This window comes from Syngnathoides biaculeatus, chromosome 14 (genome assembly GCF_019802595.1).
Source record: "Syngnathoides biaculeatus isolate LvHL_M chromosome 14, ASM1980259v1, whole genome shotgun sequence".
NCBI classification, from domain to species: domain Eukaryota; kingdom Metazoa; phylum Chordata; class Actinopteri; order Syngnathiformes; family Syngnathidae; genus Syngnathoides; species Syngnathoides biaculeatus.
In genome coordinates, this window is record NC_084653.1 from 8,150,661 (window position 1) to 8,171,064 (window position 20,404).

Here is a 20,404-nt window from a genome sequence, read left to right on the forward strand (position 1 = left end):
ACATGGCACAAGGGAGGAAAATAGTAGGTTCACTGATCAAGAAGTCAATGACTTAATTGTCAGAGGGGAAAAAACTGTGCAAATGCCTGCTACTTTTGACTTTCATTGATCTGTAGCACTTTCCTGATGGAAGGAGGTGGAAGAGCTGGTGGCCAGGATGTGGAGGATCCGAAAGGATCCTGCCTGCTCTGGACCTAGTTTGCGTTGCGTGCAAGTCCTCAATGGTGGGTAGCATGGTGCCGACAATCCGTTCAGTGGTTTTGATTGTCCATTGCAGTCTGAATTTGTCCTTTTTTTGTGGCGGCGCCAAACCAGACTGTGATGGAGGTACACGGTACTGATTGGATAACTCCTGTGCAGAACTGTCTCAGCAGCTCTTGTGACAGACCGTGCTTCCTCAGAAGCCTCAAGAAGTATATCCTTTGGTGGGCTTTTTTGAGGATGGAGTTGATGCAGATTTTAATTATATTGAGCTTCGTTTCCATGGTTATTGCTTTTATTTCGGCTGGATCAGCATTGCAAAAAAAAAAAAAAAAAAAAACAGCTTCCTTCTTTTGGGCCATAATGTGCAAAAACTTGGGCGAAAGGGCAGATAAACTCCCAGCGCACAAACACAGAAAAGCAATATGCATGAGCAAAGCAGAAACACTATGGTGCTGGGGCCATAATGGCGGAAAAGACTCGGACTTTGTAAAATCAAAACGTTTTAGGTTGAGACAGTCTTAACCTGAGAACTCCCTGTATTATCAGACTACTCAATTAGTCGAAGGACTTTTGAATATGATACTTGAATACTAAAATATTTGGTAGCTGCAGCCCAAGTTTTTTTTTTTTTTTTTTTAAGAACATTACCTGGTCTACTTATGTTATTGTTATGAATCGTCTGTGATTTTCTGCCCATATGTTTATTGTCGCTGGACAGTCAAAAACACTATCTCATGTTACTCGGCGATTCCCTCTCATTTAAAATCGCCACCACTTGGTGAAATTACAACCATCTTTGGATTTGTAACTACGATACTCACGGCAATACCCAGTAGCCTGCGAAGCATTGACCTCTCTTTGCATCTTAAGCTGACAGAAGAGCAGCGTGGGCGGCTTTGCCACATGCGGAAGCAAGTTGGGCATGTAAGGTAAAAACATCATACCCCTTCAAACACTGCTCCTTTGCATAATCCTTTACAGTTTTATCTAACTGGTCAATAAAATAAATCTAAAAATGAAGTTAGTTCAAAATGCAGAACAGCGCTCTTTCATTGTCCAGGGAAATGTGCGAGCACTGCTCCACGTGTCTGCCGAATTGCTCAAGCTCAACCAACACTCACCCATCACTCTATGGCAGCTACAAGTTAAAGTTTTAAGATAACGATAAACATGAATGATTGCCCGTTCTTATATTTTTGCCCTTATGTTTTTTTAAAATAAAAATAAAATGAAAAAAAATTGTTTAATTTGATGATTGGAAAAAAATGTATATTTGAACGTGTTGTTCAACTTTTAGAAGAAAAATTGTTCATTCAGTAATCAATAGTATATATTGATTGCACAACAAACTTCAGTTACATACTCTATATACATCGCATCTCACCTAATCACATTTTACTTGTGTATAGTGACAATAAAAAGACATTTTCCTTATATTACATTAGATATGTTTTGTACCTATGAAATATGATAATAAACATAATGCAGCCCTATGGGTTGCACAAGCCAGTGCAATCTGTAGGCCAGTCCCAAGCCTGGATAAATGCAGAGGGTTGCGTCAGGAAGGGCATCCGGCTTAAAAGTTTGGCAAACAAATATGAGTGTTCATCTAAAGAATCCCACACCTGATCGGTTGTCGCCCGAGTTAGCAACTTCCGCCTACGGCACCGTTAACCTGCAGGGCACCAGTGGAAATTCAGCTTCTGTGGGTCAAAGATGAAGAGGTGGAAAGGGAAGAGGAAACCACAGAGCCTACAACTGAATGTGGGGACTTTGAATGTTGGTGCTATGTTAGGAAAAGCTCAGGACGTGGTTGACCTGATTAGGAGAAAGGTTGATATATCGTGCATCTCAGCGAGCAGGTGGAAAGGTAGTAAGGCTAGACAACATGGCATATGAGGACATGTACATCAGGTTGGACACAGAGAAAAGGATCTCCACAGGTTGGACAGACAGGATGTGAAGGATGTGCAAAAAATTAGGGTGATTACGGGTAGAAATAGAAACCTGTTGATTGGTGCCAGCAGTGTGCTGGATAGATGAAGAGAATAGTTTGAGTTGACGAAGAAACTGAGAGAGAATGAAGAGTAGAAGATGCAAGTATGGTGGACCGGGAAGTAGGAATGATTAGAAAGGTAACAGGCAATAAAGAGGATGGAAAATGGAAAGGTCCTGATGACATATCGAGGTATGGAAGCATTTTGGGGAGGTGGCTGAGAAATTTTTGAGCAATTTGTTCAACACAATTCTCTTATGTCAGAAGATCCCTGAGGAATGTAGAAAAAGTGTTCTAGGTGATAAACAGAGCTGTGGTAACTATATAGGAATACTTGATGAGGCACACATAAAGTTATGTGAAAGAGTAGTGGAGGGTTGACTCAGGACAGAAAAGAGTATTTGTGAACAACAGTATTTTTTCCTGCTTAGATAGAGTACCACAGATGCGTTACTTGCCTTGAGGATGTTCATGGAAAAGTATAGAGCAGGTCAGAACGAGCTATGTCATTGTGGATCTAGAGAATGCCTATGACAGAATACCAAGAGAGGATCCATGGTACTGCATGCATACGTTTGGAGTGGTAGAGAAGTATGTTAGAATAGTACAGGACATATACGAGGGCAGCTGGACAGTGGTCAGATGTGCCGTCGGTGTTCCGTCGGTGTGCCAGAAGAATTTAAGGTGGAGGTGGGAGTGCATCAGGGAGTAGCTTTAAGTACTGTTTGCAGTGCTAATGGTTAGGGTGACGGATGAAGTTGGACTGGTTGCCCCATGATGTTTGCAAATAACATTATGATCTGAAGTAAAAGGAAGGAACAGGTGGACGATGAGTTTGATTATTATTATGTACACTGAATGCTTATTTTTGCCGCCCGGAGGGATTGTCGGGGGGTTTGGAACGGATTGGGCTATTTAGATGTAAAATGCATTTCTATTTTTGAAAGTTTCATGTTACAAAACGACTTCCGGAACAGATTAATTTCGTAAATTGAGGCACCACTTTACTGGGGGTCAACAGTCCAGATCAATGGTAAGTGTGGTCAGGAAGTGAAGAAACGAATCTAAGCAGGTCAGAACAGATGGAGCAAGGTGTCACGTGTGTTATGTAACAGGAGAATCTCTGCTTGAATGGAGAGCAGTTAAAACAGTGGTGAGGCCAGCCATGATGCACAAATTAGAGATGGTGGCACTGAAGAGACAACAGGATGCAGAACTGGAGGTGGGAGAAATGAAGATTTGGAGGTTCTCTCGAGGAGTGCGCAGGTTGGATAGGGTTAGAAATGAGCTCATTTGAGGCACAGCCAAAGTTAGGTGTTTTGGAGACAAAGTTAGAGAGAGCAGACTTCGATGGTTTAGACACGTCCTGAGGGGGGAGAGTGAGTTTTTTTGGTAGAAAGGTGCTGAGGATTGAACTGCCAGGTAAATGAGTGAGAGGAAGACCAAAGATGTTGATGCAGTGGTTCCCAAGCTCTTTTTGGGCATGGCCCCCTTTTTGAAGATGACATTTTCAGCCCACCCCGGCTTGAAATTTTTCCATTGTGGGGGAAAATTATAAAGAGGTGGGGGGCAGAAAATTTTAAAGCGCTTGGAAACATTCTTTGGGAATCAACAAAAACATGGACAACATTACCTGGGTGTAACTTCATTAAGTTTTCATAAAAGTTGTTTGAAGCCATTCTGAAAACCACTGGGTTGATGGATGTTGTAAGGGAAGACATGAGGGCTGTTGGTGATACAGACAAGAATGCCAGAGATAAGCTTACATGGAAAAAGATTACATGCTGTGGCGACCCCCACAAGATGAAAGAAGATATGATGATAAATATAATAGTATGATACTATTTAGATTTTAATTAGATTACATATTAATAAAAATGCAGTCTATTATGCAACCAGTCTGAGATAAAACAAGTATGTTCACTATACGTAAGTAGAGTCTCCCTACTCCAGTTCTCCATCAGTTTGGGAGTCCTCGGCCTGGGAATTGTTGATAGCCCTTGATATAAACTCCAAAAATATGATCGGTATTTTCTTGGAAAAGCAGCAAGTTATAAGTTATCGCTATCAGTGGAAAAAAGCAGTTAACTTGCATCCCTGCCATGCATGCATGCATACACACACACACATTCTTTTTCAATTGTCACCAATCGTGCACGGTAGAGTGTTTTGTCAGTGAGAAAGAAAACACATCAAAGGTCCATTTTAACACACACACACACGCTGATCCTCTTAGAGGTGTGCAGGTCTGGACCTGCGGTGGACAGATGAAAGCCCCGTGTAGGCCCTCATGCTGTCTCCCACTGCCGTGCGCTCACCCCTCTCAGGTCAAAGTGAAACCACCCACCCCCATTTTCCGCCTTGGCCCCCCCGCCACTGCAGCGCGCCGAGGTACAATCGGTGGACCTTTTTGAGCCGCGTTTGAATTCCCATTCATCTTGGCGGTCCTCACAATAAAAGATCACAGAGGAGTGGCGGAAACTGCTAGAAGCTTTAGTAACAATTAGCAGACAACTAACATTCTGAATGGCAGACAATATTGTGTACCTTTCACAGTACCAATCAAAGGCGGCTTTCTTCACAGTCCTTGTGCGAAAGGTACCAATACAGAATGGGATGTTGAAGTCGACCCACAAATTTTTTGACTACTAAGATAGTGTCAGAAGTAGTCCAGCAGCTGCATGAAAGGGGACTCCTGAAAATGATCAATTTTGCAAATATTGTGCAAAAGGGTTACACCAATCTAGCAGCTCAATTGTCTTTACTGCAATAGGTTGGGAGAAGAGTCACAAATCTTTTCTACTTACTTTCACACTCTCCACAAAAGCCTGATTTTTCCTAGACTGGTGGTCTGTGTTAAAGGTACTGATACAGAATACAGTGGTACCTCTACTTACAAAAATTAATCCGTTCTGGAAGTTCTTTCGTAACTTGAATCTTTGGTAAGTAGAAATGCTTTGACATGTAAATAGGCTAATCCGTTCCAAGCCGCCGACCCACAACACCAAAAAGAAGCATTCAAATAATATAAAGAATAGTAAAAAATTATGTTCATTTACCTTTGGGTTTGAGCAACCATGTGGAGAGAAGGGTGCATGACAAGCAAAAAGGCATTGTGGGGACAGAGGAGGAGGCATGCACACAATTTAATTCCACTAAAATTAATAAATTCCACAAACTGTGAATTAAAAACAAATAAACATTAACTTTCAATGTTTCATGAGGTGCCAATCCAAGGATGTTCGCCTTTTGATGACTTTTAGTAATCTTGCGGAAATGTGCAAGGCAAACGTCATCGACTGACTAGTTAACACAATTTCCAGATGATTCTTTTGAATAAATTTGGAAATATCATGGAATTTTGTCAACACTTTTATTCTGACTGACAGAATAGTGACTCCCTCCACCTCTACGGCACAAACTTCTCCTGCGTTGCCGTGTGTTGTGTCACCTCCAGCACCTTTTGCTCCTCAGTCGAAAAATCCTCGTGGTGCTCCTGAACCAACTGGTCGATGTCCTCAGCCTTTCCCAGTGAAACAATTTCCTCAACTTCAAGTTCAACCTCGACTTCGATCCTCTCAAAATTCCAAGGAGCAGCAGCATGAGGCCACATGCACGCATGCCTTTTTCATATTTCTCGACATTTTCTTGATTTGTTTTGATGGACAAGGCAACTCTCATCATTTCACTGGCAGTGGCCATTAATTTCTTTGGGCCTATGATGAAAGAAGATGAATCAATCCGCAAAGAAGTTGTACATTATGAGTGTGCGTAGACGTATGATTTGGTGACGAAGATACAGGATGTGTGTCAGGGGTAAAGATTGACGTCCTTCCTAGCCAATGTGATGTCAGGAAGATGCTACGCCGGTAGCCAATGGGAAAGCACCTCTTATCGCACCGGTTTCAATCCAAGATACAGTACAGGATTTCATGGTCAGTGGAATGCAGCACCATTTATTTTCCCTTTCGTATCATGACTTTTTCATTAGTAGAGGTATGTCTGTACTGTGTTAAGGTCAACCCGCAAATTTGTTGGTTTATGAGGTAATATTGGAAACATGGCAGCTGTGTGAAAGGTAGTCGAAAGCCAGTATCAGGGTGTGACTTTTAACACCCAAGATTCACTTCTCCGGCTTTACTGGTATGCCATTTGGTTGAATTGTCTACAAGGGGCTACACTTATTGTACTGGAACAATTCCTTTCAACACAATAGCAGGGAGTGAGTGTCTGTTATTAAACTTAAAACCCTTTTTGTAATACCTTTCACCCTGCGCATCAAAAGAAGGATTTTGCTCTGGTCCTGTGTGAACGGTACCAATTCGGAATGGGGTTCTCTGAGGTTGTGTCAGAGGGCAGCGCTGAAAGGTTCGTGAATGATATATTTCTTTTGCGTCAATTTTACAGGTGCTCTGCGTGTAAGAGGCTACACTTGTTGAACAGCGACGATTGCTTTGGCGAGAAGTGTACACTTCTGTTCCACCTTTCCTGCATTCCACTTTCTTCAGACAAAATCCTGTCTCTTTGACGTCTCTGCTACCACATCAGAAGCCTCACTGGGTTGATTTCCCGTTCCCATTGGGTGTTTGTACCTTTACACACAATGCAGCGAGGTCGTGTTCATATTGACAGAATGTCTTTATTCGCTTCCCGATGATAAGCTCCACTCTTTCCTTCTTTGCGTCTTTTTTTATGATGTCTCAGATGTTATCTTGATAAGACACACCTGTGTGTTGCGGAGGGGATGTGGGGGGGGGGTGTTGGGTGACTGGATGCGTGTTTTGGGTGTTTGGGTGAAAATGGGACAAAGCAATAAAAATGAACAGAGGGGAATATCTATTTGTTCTTGAGCTCTTTGTGTTGAGACTCCAACCTGTAGTGTCGTGTAGTTTTAGCATGACCACAATAACACAGGTGGAGGTTTACGTGTTACCGTAACCCATTGCTTCTTAAATAATGGGGGGCGTGGTGCTATGCAAGGGGGGGCGCGTGTGACTCTAGGAAACATGCTTTTTTTTTTTCGTACTAAAGTAAAGTGTAATTGCACATCCACTACAGTCATTGGCAGTGGTGCTCTCATTCTCAGAGTATGCGCGCGGAGTTTTCGCTCTATGGTGTAGGGTTTTTTATATTGCACCGAGCAGGCGATTTGAAGTACAGTAAACAAATCCATAAGAGACATGAAATTTTTTAACGGGAATGAAAAGAATGGCGGAAAGGGTTGAAGACAGACAAATAAAGGCATCTGAAACCTAAGACAAGGAACTATGATGAACTATATGTAGCACTTGGGTTCACTGTGACGAAAAAAAATATTGGGAGCCGACAGCATGAAGCCAAATAAATTAATGCGGCGCTGAAATACATTACACGCCAGTCGTGCTGATAAATCACTGGATTATTTTCAGCGAAAATATGCCGTATATTGCCAACAATGACCTGAACTTGATGTGGGACTGACTTGACATCACTGTTGTGTGCAGGCTGTCAGCGTCCAGTGGGCGCCTCCAGAGGCAAAGCCAAAGTGTGCCACTACAGCGGCTGGTATTATTGTCAAAGCTGCCACCAGGACAATACCTTTGTCATACCCGCTCGGCTGCTCCACAACTGGGACACCAGCAAGCACAAGGTGATGTGTCACAAAACATGACAGCTAATTGTCCTTTTGAGCTTCACCAATTGTTCATATCACACAATTCCCACCTTGTACAGTCAAAATAGATAGTGGTGCCTTGAGATACAAGTGACTGGACTTCAAAATTTTTGATACGGGCCATCATTTGACTAATTTTATGATTATTTTTCATCCTTGTTTTGACTTGCATGCACAAACCTGAGATTTGAGCGCTACAGTGAATATCTTTAAAAAGAGTGTGGCTTTTATAATGCCTTGAGCATATTTGAAGACAATTGTATTTCCAAAAATAATTATCTGTTTTGTTGTGGTTTAGTTGAAGAAAATTTTAGCACATACAGTTATCTGCTTTAGACAGTGACACAACTCCTCAATTGAACTGTAGTCATCTGGAGACAGTACTAAATATAGCTGTCATCTGCATAGCTGTAATTGTCAAAATTAAAGTTCTGAAAAATTGGACCCGAGCATAGCATATACAGGCTGAACAGGAGGGGTGCAAGATCTGACCCTTGAGGGACCCCATAGGTCATTCCCATTTGTTGACATGGAGCACTTCCAATGTTTAGAAAGTAGATCCCTTCCTCCAGGCAGGACCTGAATCATTCCATTTAGTCCTACCCAAATTTCCACCCTTTTCAGCAGTATATTATGATCTACCGTATAAAAACCCGCACTGAGATACAAGACAAAAATTTACACCTTTCCTGAGTCATATATATATTACTTATATCATATAGTACATATATAGAGCAGATTCTGTACTGTGACGAGTTCAGAAACCCGATTGAAATTTGTCAAAAAGTCCATTTAAATTCAAGAAACTGCCGCGTTGATGATTAAAAAAAAAAAAAAAAAAACTTTCGTTACAATCTTGGCTAGGAAAGGGAGATTAGACTGTGACATTTAAACACATCAACAATACAAACAACTATTAAATGTGTGAGTTGCACAATTTACATATGTTGTTTAGAACTCTGGAGATACTGGTGCATAAAATAGACTAACATAATTCATGAAACCATTACATGCTTGTCTTTATACAATGCAGTGAAAAATATTTGCACCAGTCTCAAACTCTTACTTTTTTTTTTGCAAAGTTTCACACAAAAGTGTTTGGGATCATCAAGCAAATGTAAATATCTGGCAGACAACCCAATTAAACACAAAATGCAGTTTATTAAAATATATATTCGAAGCTCCATGGCCCTTTGAAAAAGTAAGGCGCCTCTAAACCTAATAACTGGTTGGGCTACCCTCAGCAGCAACAACTAAATTCAAGTCTTTTCTATAATTATCAGTCTTTCACATATTTGTGGAGATATTTTGGCCCACTTTTACAAATTCATTTTAATTTAGCAACACTGGAGGGGTTTTGAGCATGAACGGCTTTTTTAAGGTCATGACACAGCATTTATATTGGATTCTAGTCCGGAATTTGACAAGGCTACTCCTAAACATTTTTAAAAAGCCTTTCTGAAGTTGATTTGCTGGTATGTTGTGGATCCCTGTCTTACAGCAGAACCCAAGTGTGCTTCAGCTTGTTTTTTTTTTTTTTTTTTTTGGTCAGTTATCTATCTATTCCTCATCATTGTCGGCACTTTGTGGCAAAGCTCCACAGTGCTAATAGTGCAACCTCTTGCCCTCTGTTAGGCTACAATGTGTAGCAGCTCTTCTATCGCGTCGGGTCACTGTCAAAACTACGAGAGCTCAAACTACGTATGAATGAGCTCAATGGGCACATAAAAAAAAAAAAAAAAGCGAGCATTTTAATTGTGTGCGCCCTCCGTTTTTTTTCCTTTTCCGTGCCCATTATGCTCGTTTCTACGTAGTATGCGCTCGTTGTTTTGAAAGAGACCTGACGCAATACTCTTCCTCCATTTTTAGGAACTGCAACTCTCCCACATCAGAAAACTCTTCCATATGCTTTTGATGGATTATTTTCTCCTTCATCTTCCTCCACAATCTCACATTCAATTCAGCCAAATGCCACACTGCTTTGCGGTTTCCCAGTTCTTCGGCAGCAGTGATGACACTTTTCTTTTATAGCTGTTTAACTAGCTCTTGTAGTCAACATTTTTAGTCTTAGCTTAAGTTAAAACAAACTGACTAGCGTCCGTTTCTGATGTTTGGTCCAATAACAACAAATATGCTATACTAAGGATTGTAAAATGGCAAATTCCCGCGAGCACGTCAGGAATCTCCGGTTGGCGGGGCGCATTACTGCAATACATATAAATGCATAACATAAGACATCGAATGTCATGTAAATGTATACATTTTTACCACGATATGTACCTGTATGCAACTATACAATGTGATATTCTTTTTCTATTTAATCTACATCTAAATATAATGCGCTCTATTGGCTTTTTCAAATATTCTGGGAAAATTTTGCGCATTATACAGGAGACGTTACAATAAGTGAGTGAAAGTGAGTATGAAACCACTTCCCCCACAAACATCCTCCATCTACTTCCCACCCTGCACCTCCTCCAGTATCTTCTGTTAGCAAAAGTCGTCTCATTTCCAAGGTAATTACACTTTATGAAAGCAGTTCCTTTCTTTCCATTTTCTTTTGTTTTTATACAATACAATACAATATTTATTTATAAATACACTTTTATCATCTAAATGAGGAAAATAAAAAAGGGTGGGATTTTGGGGGCTGGCTTGGATTAATGACATTTACAATAATTTCAATGAGAAATCTGCTTTTGACATAAGAGCAACTTGAGATAAGAGCCCAGTTACGGGATGAATTAAACTCGTATCTCAAGGCACCACTGTACCAATAAAATGAAATAATTTAGTAAAGGAAATACAATGGCTCATGTCTTTCCCATTATTGAGCATATTCTATGAAAATGTCCCAGAACCACAACTTTGCTAAATAGAAATACACACACTGATGAGGCTTCAAATACCCTTGTGTGACTTGTGACTGCGATCTGCTTGCAGGTGTCCAAGCAGGCCAAGGAGTTCCTAGAGTTCGTTTATGAAGAGCCTTTACTGGACGTGCAGCAGCTCAATGGGGGTCTGTACGAGCACTGCGAGCCCCTCAGCACTGTGCTGCGTCTCCGCCAGCAGCTGCAGTCGCTGCGTGCCTACCTCTTTAGCTGCCGTGCCGCCATCGCTGAGGACCTGCGCCGAAGGTACAGTGAAGTCGGCGTGCTTTTATCAAGCTGTATGTCATTCACAGTTGAAGCTTACCGTAAAACTGACATAGAAAAATGAGAATCAAGAATTGTGTATTCAAGCAACAAATTTTTCAAATACTATATCATGGATGGCAAACTAAATTTTGTCACAGCCCGCGTCTTTGGTATCGTTCCCATCAGAGGACCATTATGAGTGTGAAACCAGATAAATGTTTCATCACCTGATTGTAGTATTTTATATATATATATATATATATATATATATATATGACAAAATAATGGATAACACTTTTTTTAAATTGGGAGTTTCAACTCCCACCTCCGGCAAAACTTCACCCACGTTCCGAGCGAGGGACATTAAGTCCATGAGACATGTTCTGCGCCTCTATTTCCGAGGCAGCCGACCGGAGCTGTGCCCATAAGGTAGTCTGTGCCTGTCGTGGCGGCAACCCCTGAACTCTTTGGTGGACACCAGTGGTGAGGGATGCTGTCAAGCTGAAGAAAGAGTCAATTTGGGCTTTTTTTGCCTGTGGGACTTATGAGGCTGCCGATGGGTACCGGATGGCCAAGCGAAATGCAGCTTTGGTGGTCACAGAGCCAAAAACTCGTGTGCGGGAGGAATTCAGTGAGGCCATTGAGAAGGACTTCCACGCGGTTTTGAGAAAATTATGGTCTACCATCCAGCTTCTCAGGAGTGGGAAGCAGTGCACCAACACATTGTCTAGTGCGGCTGGGGTGCTGCTGAGTCATTAGCACTAAACTGTTTTTCCAGCTTTGCTCCATAGTTCCTCTTTGCGTTGTTAATTTCTTTAGTAAAGTGGTTTCTGGTGTGATTGTACCGAGCCCTATCCCCAATATGATATGCTACCGCTTTAGCCGGGTGAAGTTGCTTAAGTTTGGCAGTGGACCACGGCTTATTGTTATTGAATGTGCAAAAAGTCTTGGTACGCACACCTCTTCACAGAAACTGACATGATGTAACGGCATCCGCATATTTGTCCAAGCTGTTAGATGAATTTTCAAAGACACTCCAGTCTTTACAGACAAAACGGCTTTGAAGTAATGTTTCTGCTTTATTGGTCCACTTTTTCATTGATTTAACTGAAGGGTTCGGGCACTCAAGTTGTTGCTAGTATATGGGTATTAGATGAAGTGGTGGTTGAAGGATGGAGAATGGCACGGTAGGCGTTATTCTGTGGTATAGCAGTGGTCTAAACTGTTATTTTCAAGGTATGACAGTCGATGTGCTCCTTGTATTTAGGGAGTTCCCGGTTGAGTTTAGCTTTGTTAAAATTACCTAGGTTGCATTGCAGACAGACCCTATAATAGATGAAATCCATGTAAGTACCAACTTCAACTTTATGGTGATCATTTGTAGTTGAAGCCAGAATTGTACATACACTGTGCAAAAACACACATGTCTTGAAGACAAATTAGACAAAAATTATTTAGTTTTGTTAAATGCCACAATATTGACAGACAAAATTTGGTCATGGCTTTGGAAGTTCCTGATAGGTTTACTGACAACATGTAAATTAATTGACAGCACACCTGGGGATGTATACACACACCGCAAACACTCTGCTTCCTTTTTTTTTAAATGATGGGAAAATGAAATCGGCGAAAAATCCCTCCTGCAGTGTGTGCAAACCTAGTGAAGAGCTACAGGAAACGTTTGACCTCTGCAATTCCAAACAAAGGCTACTGTGCCAAATATTAAGATTGGTTTTCTCAGGTTTTCAAATACTTACTTCCAGCTGTATCAGACAAATAAATCATTTAAAAAATCATACATTGTGATTTCTCGATTTTTGTTTTTAGATTATCTCTCTCACAGTGGACATGCACCTACGATGCAAATTTCAGACCCCTCCATGATTTCCAAGTGGGTGAACTTGCAATATAGCAGGGTGTTCTAATATCTATTTTCTTCACTGTACATCAGTTCTATTGGGTGAGTGGGCCAGGATTCCAGCAGAGTACTGTAAGAAGTTTGTGGAGGTGCAGTGCAGGACAAACATTTGACCCAAGTCATGCAGTTCAAAGGAAATATTACTCAATACTAAGTAAAAGTATGTAAACTTTTGACCTCAAAGAAAATGTACAAAATTTTCTTTCTTGTTCTTGTGGCATTTAACAAAATTAAATAATTTTGGTTATCCTGACTCACCTGAAACAAGAGGTTTAATCTGATTTGATTTTAGGTAACAAATGAAATTAGTTTTTGCACAATACATGTAAATTTCTGGTTTCAACTTTATGAGCTGGAAATTTATCAGTTCTATTCTCTGCCTTCATTGTGCCACAGTTTCAGTTAACAACAGGGGACTCAATGGCAATTTAATTGACAAATGAAAACTTTTTTTTTTCCTGTTAAAAAAAAAAAAAAAAAAAAAAGGGCTCTGTAACCCCATTTTGGAAATTTTTTTTTAAACTTCCAAAGCAAAGCAATTTTTTTGTATAGCACATTTCATACACATGGTAACTCAATGTGCTTTACATTAATAAAAGCATTTGAAAATTAAAAAGTACAATTAAAGCAGCTTTTAGTCCAAGAAATATCACTGAAAAGTGAAAGTACGCTAAAACCCATGAGGGAAAAATAGGGTTTTTATCTTTGATTTAAAAAGATTTCCAACTTGGAGCTGACATCACTTCAGTTGGCAACTTATTCCATTTGTGCGCGGCACAATAGCTACATGCTGCTTCACCACGTTTGCTTTGGACGCTGCGCTCCACTATTTGATCTGAGTCTGTCGATCTCAGAGCTCTACTGGATTTGCATTCCGTTAGCATTTCTTTCATGTATTCAGAACCTAAACCATTTAAATTAAATTTTAATTTAAAATCTATTCTGAAACTGACTGGTGGCTAGCTAGTATAAAGACTTCAGAATCGGAGTTATATGCTCTGACCGCTTTGTTCTGGTCACAACCTAAGTTGCTGCATTCCAAAATGTACACAGTATTTTCCTTTGTAAAATGTGCACAAAGAACAGTAGGTAACAGTGCAGTGTTGTCTGTCCGTTATGAACATCGCAATCTGTGTGGCACCGCACCGAGCCCAGTGTAGCCTTCTATTTTATTTTCAGATGTTTATTTGATGTGGATTGAATACTATTTCCTTGCCTTAGTGTTTCACTGTCTCAGAGCAGCACAAGTTGACAATTGTTCATGCACACACACGGACGCACGCACACACTCACACACAGAGACATCATGGTTATAATAGACTTGGATTTTCAATTATAGTTTTTACTTTTTGACTTTTTTAAAAAATTCAGTTAGTTGTAATTTACTTTTAGAGCAGGTTTGGTACTTTTTATTAATTTTATTTTAGGTTTTTCTTTTTCTGGAGGGTATTTGTCAAATGGGCGGGTTAAAAAGATCACTAATTATTGTGATATTAAACTCAACAAAAGATACAAAACAATACTGTGTAACAGTCCACAGAAGGTGAAGTGCAGTGCATAATATTACCTCTGTTAGATCAGATGCATCACCACATACCGTAAAACTATTCTTGAGGCTCTTGCTGTAGTGTCTGTTTGACAGATACATGAAAAATCATCTTGCATAATATACCTCCTGTATTTCCAACGAAAGTACGCAGTCTGTTTTATTGAGTCCATGATTATTCTAAGAAAACTAAGTTTTCTGTGAAAATGTCCTGTTGATGCAATAGTTCAATTTCCTGCTGTCATTGCGATGAGTTCCTTGTCTGCTTTCATACCTGCATTTTCTCCAAAAGGCAAATGACCGACATGCAGATTAAGTGAAGTTGGTAGCAGTCTTAGCCCTCTGCTTTACCAACACATCCCAACAAAAAGAACTTGGACGTTAAAGTTATTGTCATGGCAAAACTTGTGCTCGGTCTGGCGAACAGTCAATATGATGTTGCTGCCTGATGACGACATTTCCAGGCAACACATCTTAAGTGAACGACAATTATGAAAGGCATTCAAACCCGGCCCCGCCTGTGTGGAGTTTGCATGTTCTCCCTGTGCCTCCGTGGGTTTTCTCAGGGCACTCCGGTTTCTTCCCACATGACATAAACATGCATTGGAGACTCTAAATTGCCCCTAGGTGTGATTGTGGGTGTGGCTGTTTGTCTCCATGTGCCCTGCGATTGGCTGGCCTCCAGTTCACAGTTTACCCTGCCTCCTGCCCAGCTGGGATTGGCTCCAGGACTCCTGCGTCCCTTGTGAGGATATGCGGCTCAGAAAATGGATGGATGCTTTAAAATGTGCTGTGACTATGACCGCCGGTAAAGCGCTGTCTGCGCATTTACAAGCATGCGCTGTCTGCGCATTTACAAGCATGCGCTGTCTGCGCATTTACAAGCATGCGCTGTCTGCGCATTTACAAGCATGCGCAGACACAGCTTTACCGTCTCTATTCCGAATGACAGTATACGTGGCCTAAATTTACTTCTGGTCAGTTTGGCATGAGGAATTTTCCACTCCTATGAGTCTGAATGAAATTCCATTTGGATTTGGCCTGTTTATTCCAATTCAGGTGTTTTATTATGGATTAATTTCATTCCGTTTTGGGTTCTAAACTGATAACAATAAGCTCCGTGTAAACCAGTCTAAAGAGGTCACAAACATGGATGACTCACCTCCACTTGTTTTTTTTCTTCCTTTTCCCTCCACAGAATTTTTCCTCGAGAGTATTTACTGCAGCACATTCACCTCTACTCCATTGCTGACCTACAACAGGTACACACACATGCACGAAGAAACAATGGTTGACCACAAAAAGTTGTCTACAGTCATAAAGATGCTATACTTTCTCTAAAACAGTGTATTGTCACACAAATAATATAATTGTCCAAGAAAGGTACAAAAGATATATTTTTATGACATACAATATTTTGCCATGAAAACATTAGCTCACAAAAAGAGTAGAAAAATGTTTTTATGCTACTAAAACACAATACTTGTTCAGGAAATGGCGGTACTAGTCATCCAAATGCCACATATTGTCACATATACGATAATGGTGATTTGAAATCAGTCACTCAATTTGCAATTTTTTTCGAGATAAGAGCCGTCAAGCAGTTTATTACAGCCCCCATCTCAAAAATAAAAGTAAAATAACAATTACACTTACACAAAAAAATAAAAATCACACATCCTCCGTTACCTTACTTCGAACATGCAATATGAAACTCGATGGACACAGATACTAAGAATTAGCATATATGTGACAGAGTTATGTTAACACAAAAGGTGAAGTAACACATTTAAACAGATATAATGCTCACATGGAGATTGATTAACAGTGGCGCTGGAGTGAAAAGCCGAGAGGGGAGCCCAGTCTCCAGTGCTGTATATCCACGTCTGTTTTACTGCCCTCAGGTGGCCAAGGTGCGCACATGAGAATGAGAAGCACAATGTGCATTGCAAAATAAAGTGACAAAAAACGGTTTGATTCTTTATAATTGTCATTACTATGTTTTTATAAAGTATAATAGTGTATTTTTTTTCCTCACTGGAAACTACAAAAATGTGTTGTTAGTGTTTCCCATGTTAATGTGAAATTATGTCATCAAAACATTCTCACAGCTCACAAAAAACACACAATCAGTTAAACACTACACTCTAAACTAAAACACTGCATCTGTTGAAGACAATGTTGCATTTGGCCCAAAACATGATATATCGTCAAACAAGGATATATTTGGCATTTAATCTTTTCATAGAAGTGCAATATTTTGCTATTCAAACAGTGTTGTCGCCCACAAAGAAATGTTATAAAACTGTTTGAGGACAATGGTAGTGTTTCAATACTTTTGGTTGTATGTGCATAAAACCTTTGTTTGTGGCATTATTAGTGGACACAGTCGAGCATGCTAACTTTTAGTGCGTGTGTGTGTGTGTGTTCAAATGAGGCCAACATGGCGGCAATGGTGGTGGAGTGGAGGTAAATTGAGGGGTAGGGGGTGGTATTGGGGGTGAGGGGGGCTCAGAGGAAAAGTGTTCACAAATGAGTGAAAAGTTCTTTTGTGGGTGATTATGTTGCACCCTGCCCCTCTTTTCTTCTTGGATGGGGGGCTCCCCTTGCTTGCCCACTCTCACGCTGAATGCGCCCCCAACCCCACCGAACTCTAGCCCCCTCTCCACGTACCTCGTCCACTCCCACACTGTCACTGTGCTTGGCTAATTGCTCACATTGAGAAGCAACAGGCGGGAAGACAAAGCGTGACATGCCTCCATTCAGAGACACACACACACACGGGTCATTTTCATATTCCATTAAAAATGAATGTAAGATGTCAAAATATATATTTTTATGCCACCTGGGTTATAAATGTGTAAATGTCTTGTATGCCGGAACAGACATGTTTAAAGACCTATTTTCCAAGAGTTATTGATCATTTAAAAATTTTGGTCGTAATACTAATGACATTCAAGAGATAAATGTACTCATTTCATGGCTGTTCAACGTAGATGTCATCCAGAAAATAACATTTCTTTAACCTGTTTGGGACAAAAGAATGGTAACAACTTGAAATTTCAGCTTTGTTGATAGAACTCAATGATAGCAAATTGTGGTTGCCCACAGACATACACTTGCATGACAGTAAAGGAAAAAAAATGCATCATGGTAAACACAAAAACAGATAAAAATCATTTAAGTCGCACAATTTACATGCATAAATGCATACAGATACAAGTGTGTAAATGATCCTACCAACTCATGAAATCCAATGCACACTTGGCGGTATACATTGGCAACATCCATCCATCCACTTACTGAGCCGCCTATCCTCATAAGGGTCACTGGAGCCTAACCCAGCTGTCGTCGGACAGGAGGCAGGGTATACCAATCGCAGGGTACATTGAGACAAATAGCCGCACTCATAATCATACCTAGGAGCAATTTAGAGTGTCCAATTAATGTTGGATGTTTTTGGGATGTGGGGGGAAATAAGCAAGAAGTTGGTCAAAGCTGATGAGGAAAAACATACAAAACCAAGATCTTAGTTAAAAAAACAAACATTTATATATAGTACTATAAATATTTATTTTTTTCACGTGATTTACATTACATTATTGTAGTATTTAGGTTACATTTTAGATATTTCAATAGATTTTTTAAAAATGTAAATAGTTTGCAATGTAATGTCCTTTTTTTTTTTTTTTTTTTTTTTTTTTTTAGAAAATTTCACTTTTTTTAAAGTTGATCATATCCTGTATTTTTTATTTTGTCTTGTAATAATGAACATTATTCATGCTTTTTTTTTAGAATAACTAATGTTGAAGTTAATTTTCATTTTTTTATCTTACTAGTTACTTGCACTATTTTACAATGTTCATGTTACACCTTTATTTTTTTACTATTACGTTTTTAAATTAAAACTGACACATTTTTAGTTGTCATTTTATAGCTTGACAAACCTTTTTTTGAGAGAGTTTCCATATTGCTAAATAAAATTAGATTTTACTATAGCTACACAAAATAAATGTAAGCATATGTTTGGGATCTTACTTATATATTTAATACAATGTAGTAATATACTTCACTTATTGTAAAATGTATTGGAGTGTTTGTAAATGTACGTGTGCGTATGCACGTGTGTGGTGGATGTGCGTGCGTGTTTGAGTCAGTCAGTCAGTCGGGTGGGCAGCTGTTTAACGTCCGTTTTAGCGGATTAGAACGCGGCACAAAGACTCCGCATGCAGTAAAGAGGACAAGCTTCGCGTGTGTGTGTGTGTGTGTGTGTGTGTGTGGTGTGTGTGTGTGTGTGTGTGTGTGTGTGCGTATGAATGCAAGCATTTGTGTGTGCTCGTTTGTGCGCGTTTGGAGGCGAAGGGTAAAAGGAGTCTGTAGTATTCATGAGTGTTCACCAGGAACAAAGGTCACTAGGTTGTTATAGTTCTTAGCAGTAAATTGTATGAACATCTATGAACAAGGTTATTATTAAGTGAACAGAGTGTAAAACCAAAAAAACAAAAATCTTGAAAGCATCATTATTACATTTTGGTGGTTGTCTGTTTGACCTGCTGAGCCAACACTTGTGACTGAATACATGTACTGAGTGTCTACTTATAAGCATTCAACAGTATAAATGTGTATACACAAAAGAAATGGAAATTGATGACAAGGTTAGTGTTACAAAGTTGGTTAGTGTTTCAAATGAAGTTTAACGCTTTCAAATTAGTTGGAATTAGTTTGCAAAGTCAATGTTGGTTTCAAATGATGGGTTGTTGTCGTAAACTGGATTTTTTTTTTTTTGCCTCTTTTTTTTTTTTAATCTAACTTTTACTTTATGTACTGTATATTTAGTCTATATGTCTATAATGCACAAGGAATTTGTCGCATAGTTGAGCTGCTCTAGTATGACCATAGACAGGCATTTTGACCCCCCAATTTTTTTTAAAATACACCTTTTTAGATTATTTAAATGCAAAACCGAACTGAGGGCACAAAAGAATGTGACACTAGCCGACAAAAAAAATAAATCCAAACCCGAATGTGCTATTGCTGCCCAGATTGAAGCTCGTGTGCGTGGTAGCAGGGGAAGCTGCCCTCTTTGCCTGAAGGCACAACCCTTTCACCAAGCATGTCACTCTAGTGGTCCAAACAACCAGGTGCGAAGAATGCTGAGAGTCTCATCCACTCGCCCATCAGCACAAAAGTCCTCACCGGTCGGAACGCTGTCCTCTCCGTTAAAGTTTCCACTTCTGTCGTCTGTATCCAAATGTAGGCCTCACTAATTTGAGTTAGCTTGTCGCTAGCTTCATAGGCTCCAAGGCTTCCTGTTAGCCCTTATAATAGAGGCAAATTCCACCAACTTATGTCTTGCCCAAAACAACACATTGTCACAATTGACGTTTCAAAGTCCTGGTCGAACACTTGGATCAATTGTGATTATTATCCACTGATAAATTTTTACTTTTACTCATTCTTCAAACTCGAGTCCCTCATGCTCTCCCCTTTCTTTCTTCTTCAACGTTCACCTCACTTTCTGTCATTTGACCTCAGATAATTCATTCTTTAATACAGGTTACAGTAATAAATTAAAAGTATTTTTTCCACAAATTAACAGAAAACAATTAAACGAAATATTCACGGTACGAAACGCCTCATCAGAAAAATATTGTCTCTGGTTACGAAGGAAGTTGAGGATATGAAAGGAAAAAAATAGCCAATGGATAACCTCAAATTTCACTAAACGTAAACATTCTGTATCTTGGTTTGTGTGGCGCGATAGAGCTGCTCTCCTATTGGCTATCGCCGGAGCATCTTCCAGGCATCCCATTGGCTAGGAGGGACCTCAATCTTTATTCAAAAGGCTTTTTTGAGGCAATTTTTTTTCTTGGTGGGGTCGTAATAGAAAACAATTGAAAAGCACTAGATTAATTGGAAATATCAACCGATTAATTGTTAAAATAATCAT

At 39.9% G+C, this 20,404-nt stretch overlaps 1 protein-coding gene across 7 annotated transcripts in view; it reads left to right on the plus strand.

The window, feature by feature from the left end:
* Positions 1 to 20,404, plus strand: part of plekhm3 (pleckstrin homology domain containing, family M, member 3) — a 50,842-nt gene that overhangs the window by 21,582 nt on the left and 8,856 nt on the right. For all 7 annotated transcript variants that reach the window (XR_009798066.1, XR_009798065.1, XR_009798069.1 and 4 more), the window contains 3 exons: positions 7,684 to 7,829; positions 10,797 to 10,990; positions 15,653 to 15,716. Coding sequence is in view for 1 of the 7 variants with exons in the window: in XM_061841011.1 (XP_061696995.1) it covers positions 7,684 to 7,829; positions 10,797 to 10,990; positions 15,653 to 15,716 (404 nt within the window). In the remaining 6 variants the exon portion in view is untranslated. The remainder of the gene's footprint in view (positions 1 to 7,683; positions 7,830 to 10,796; positions 10,991 to 15,652; positions 15,717 to 20,404) is intronic.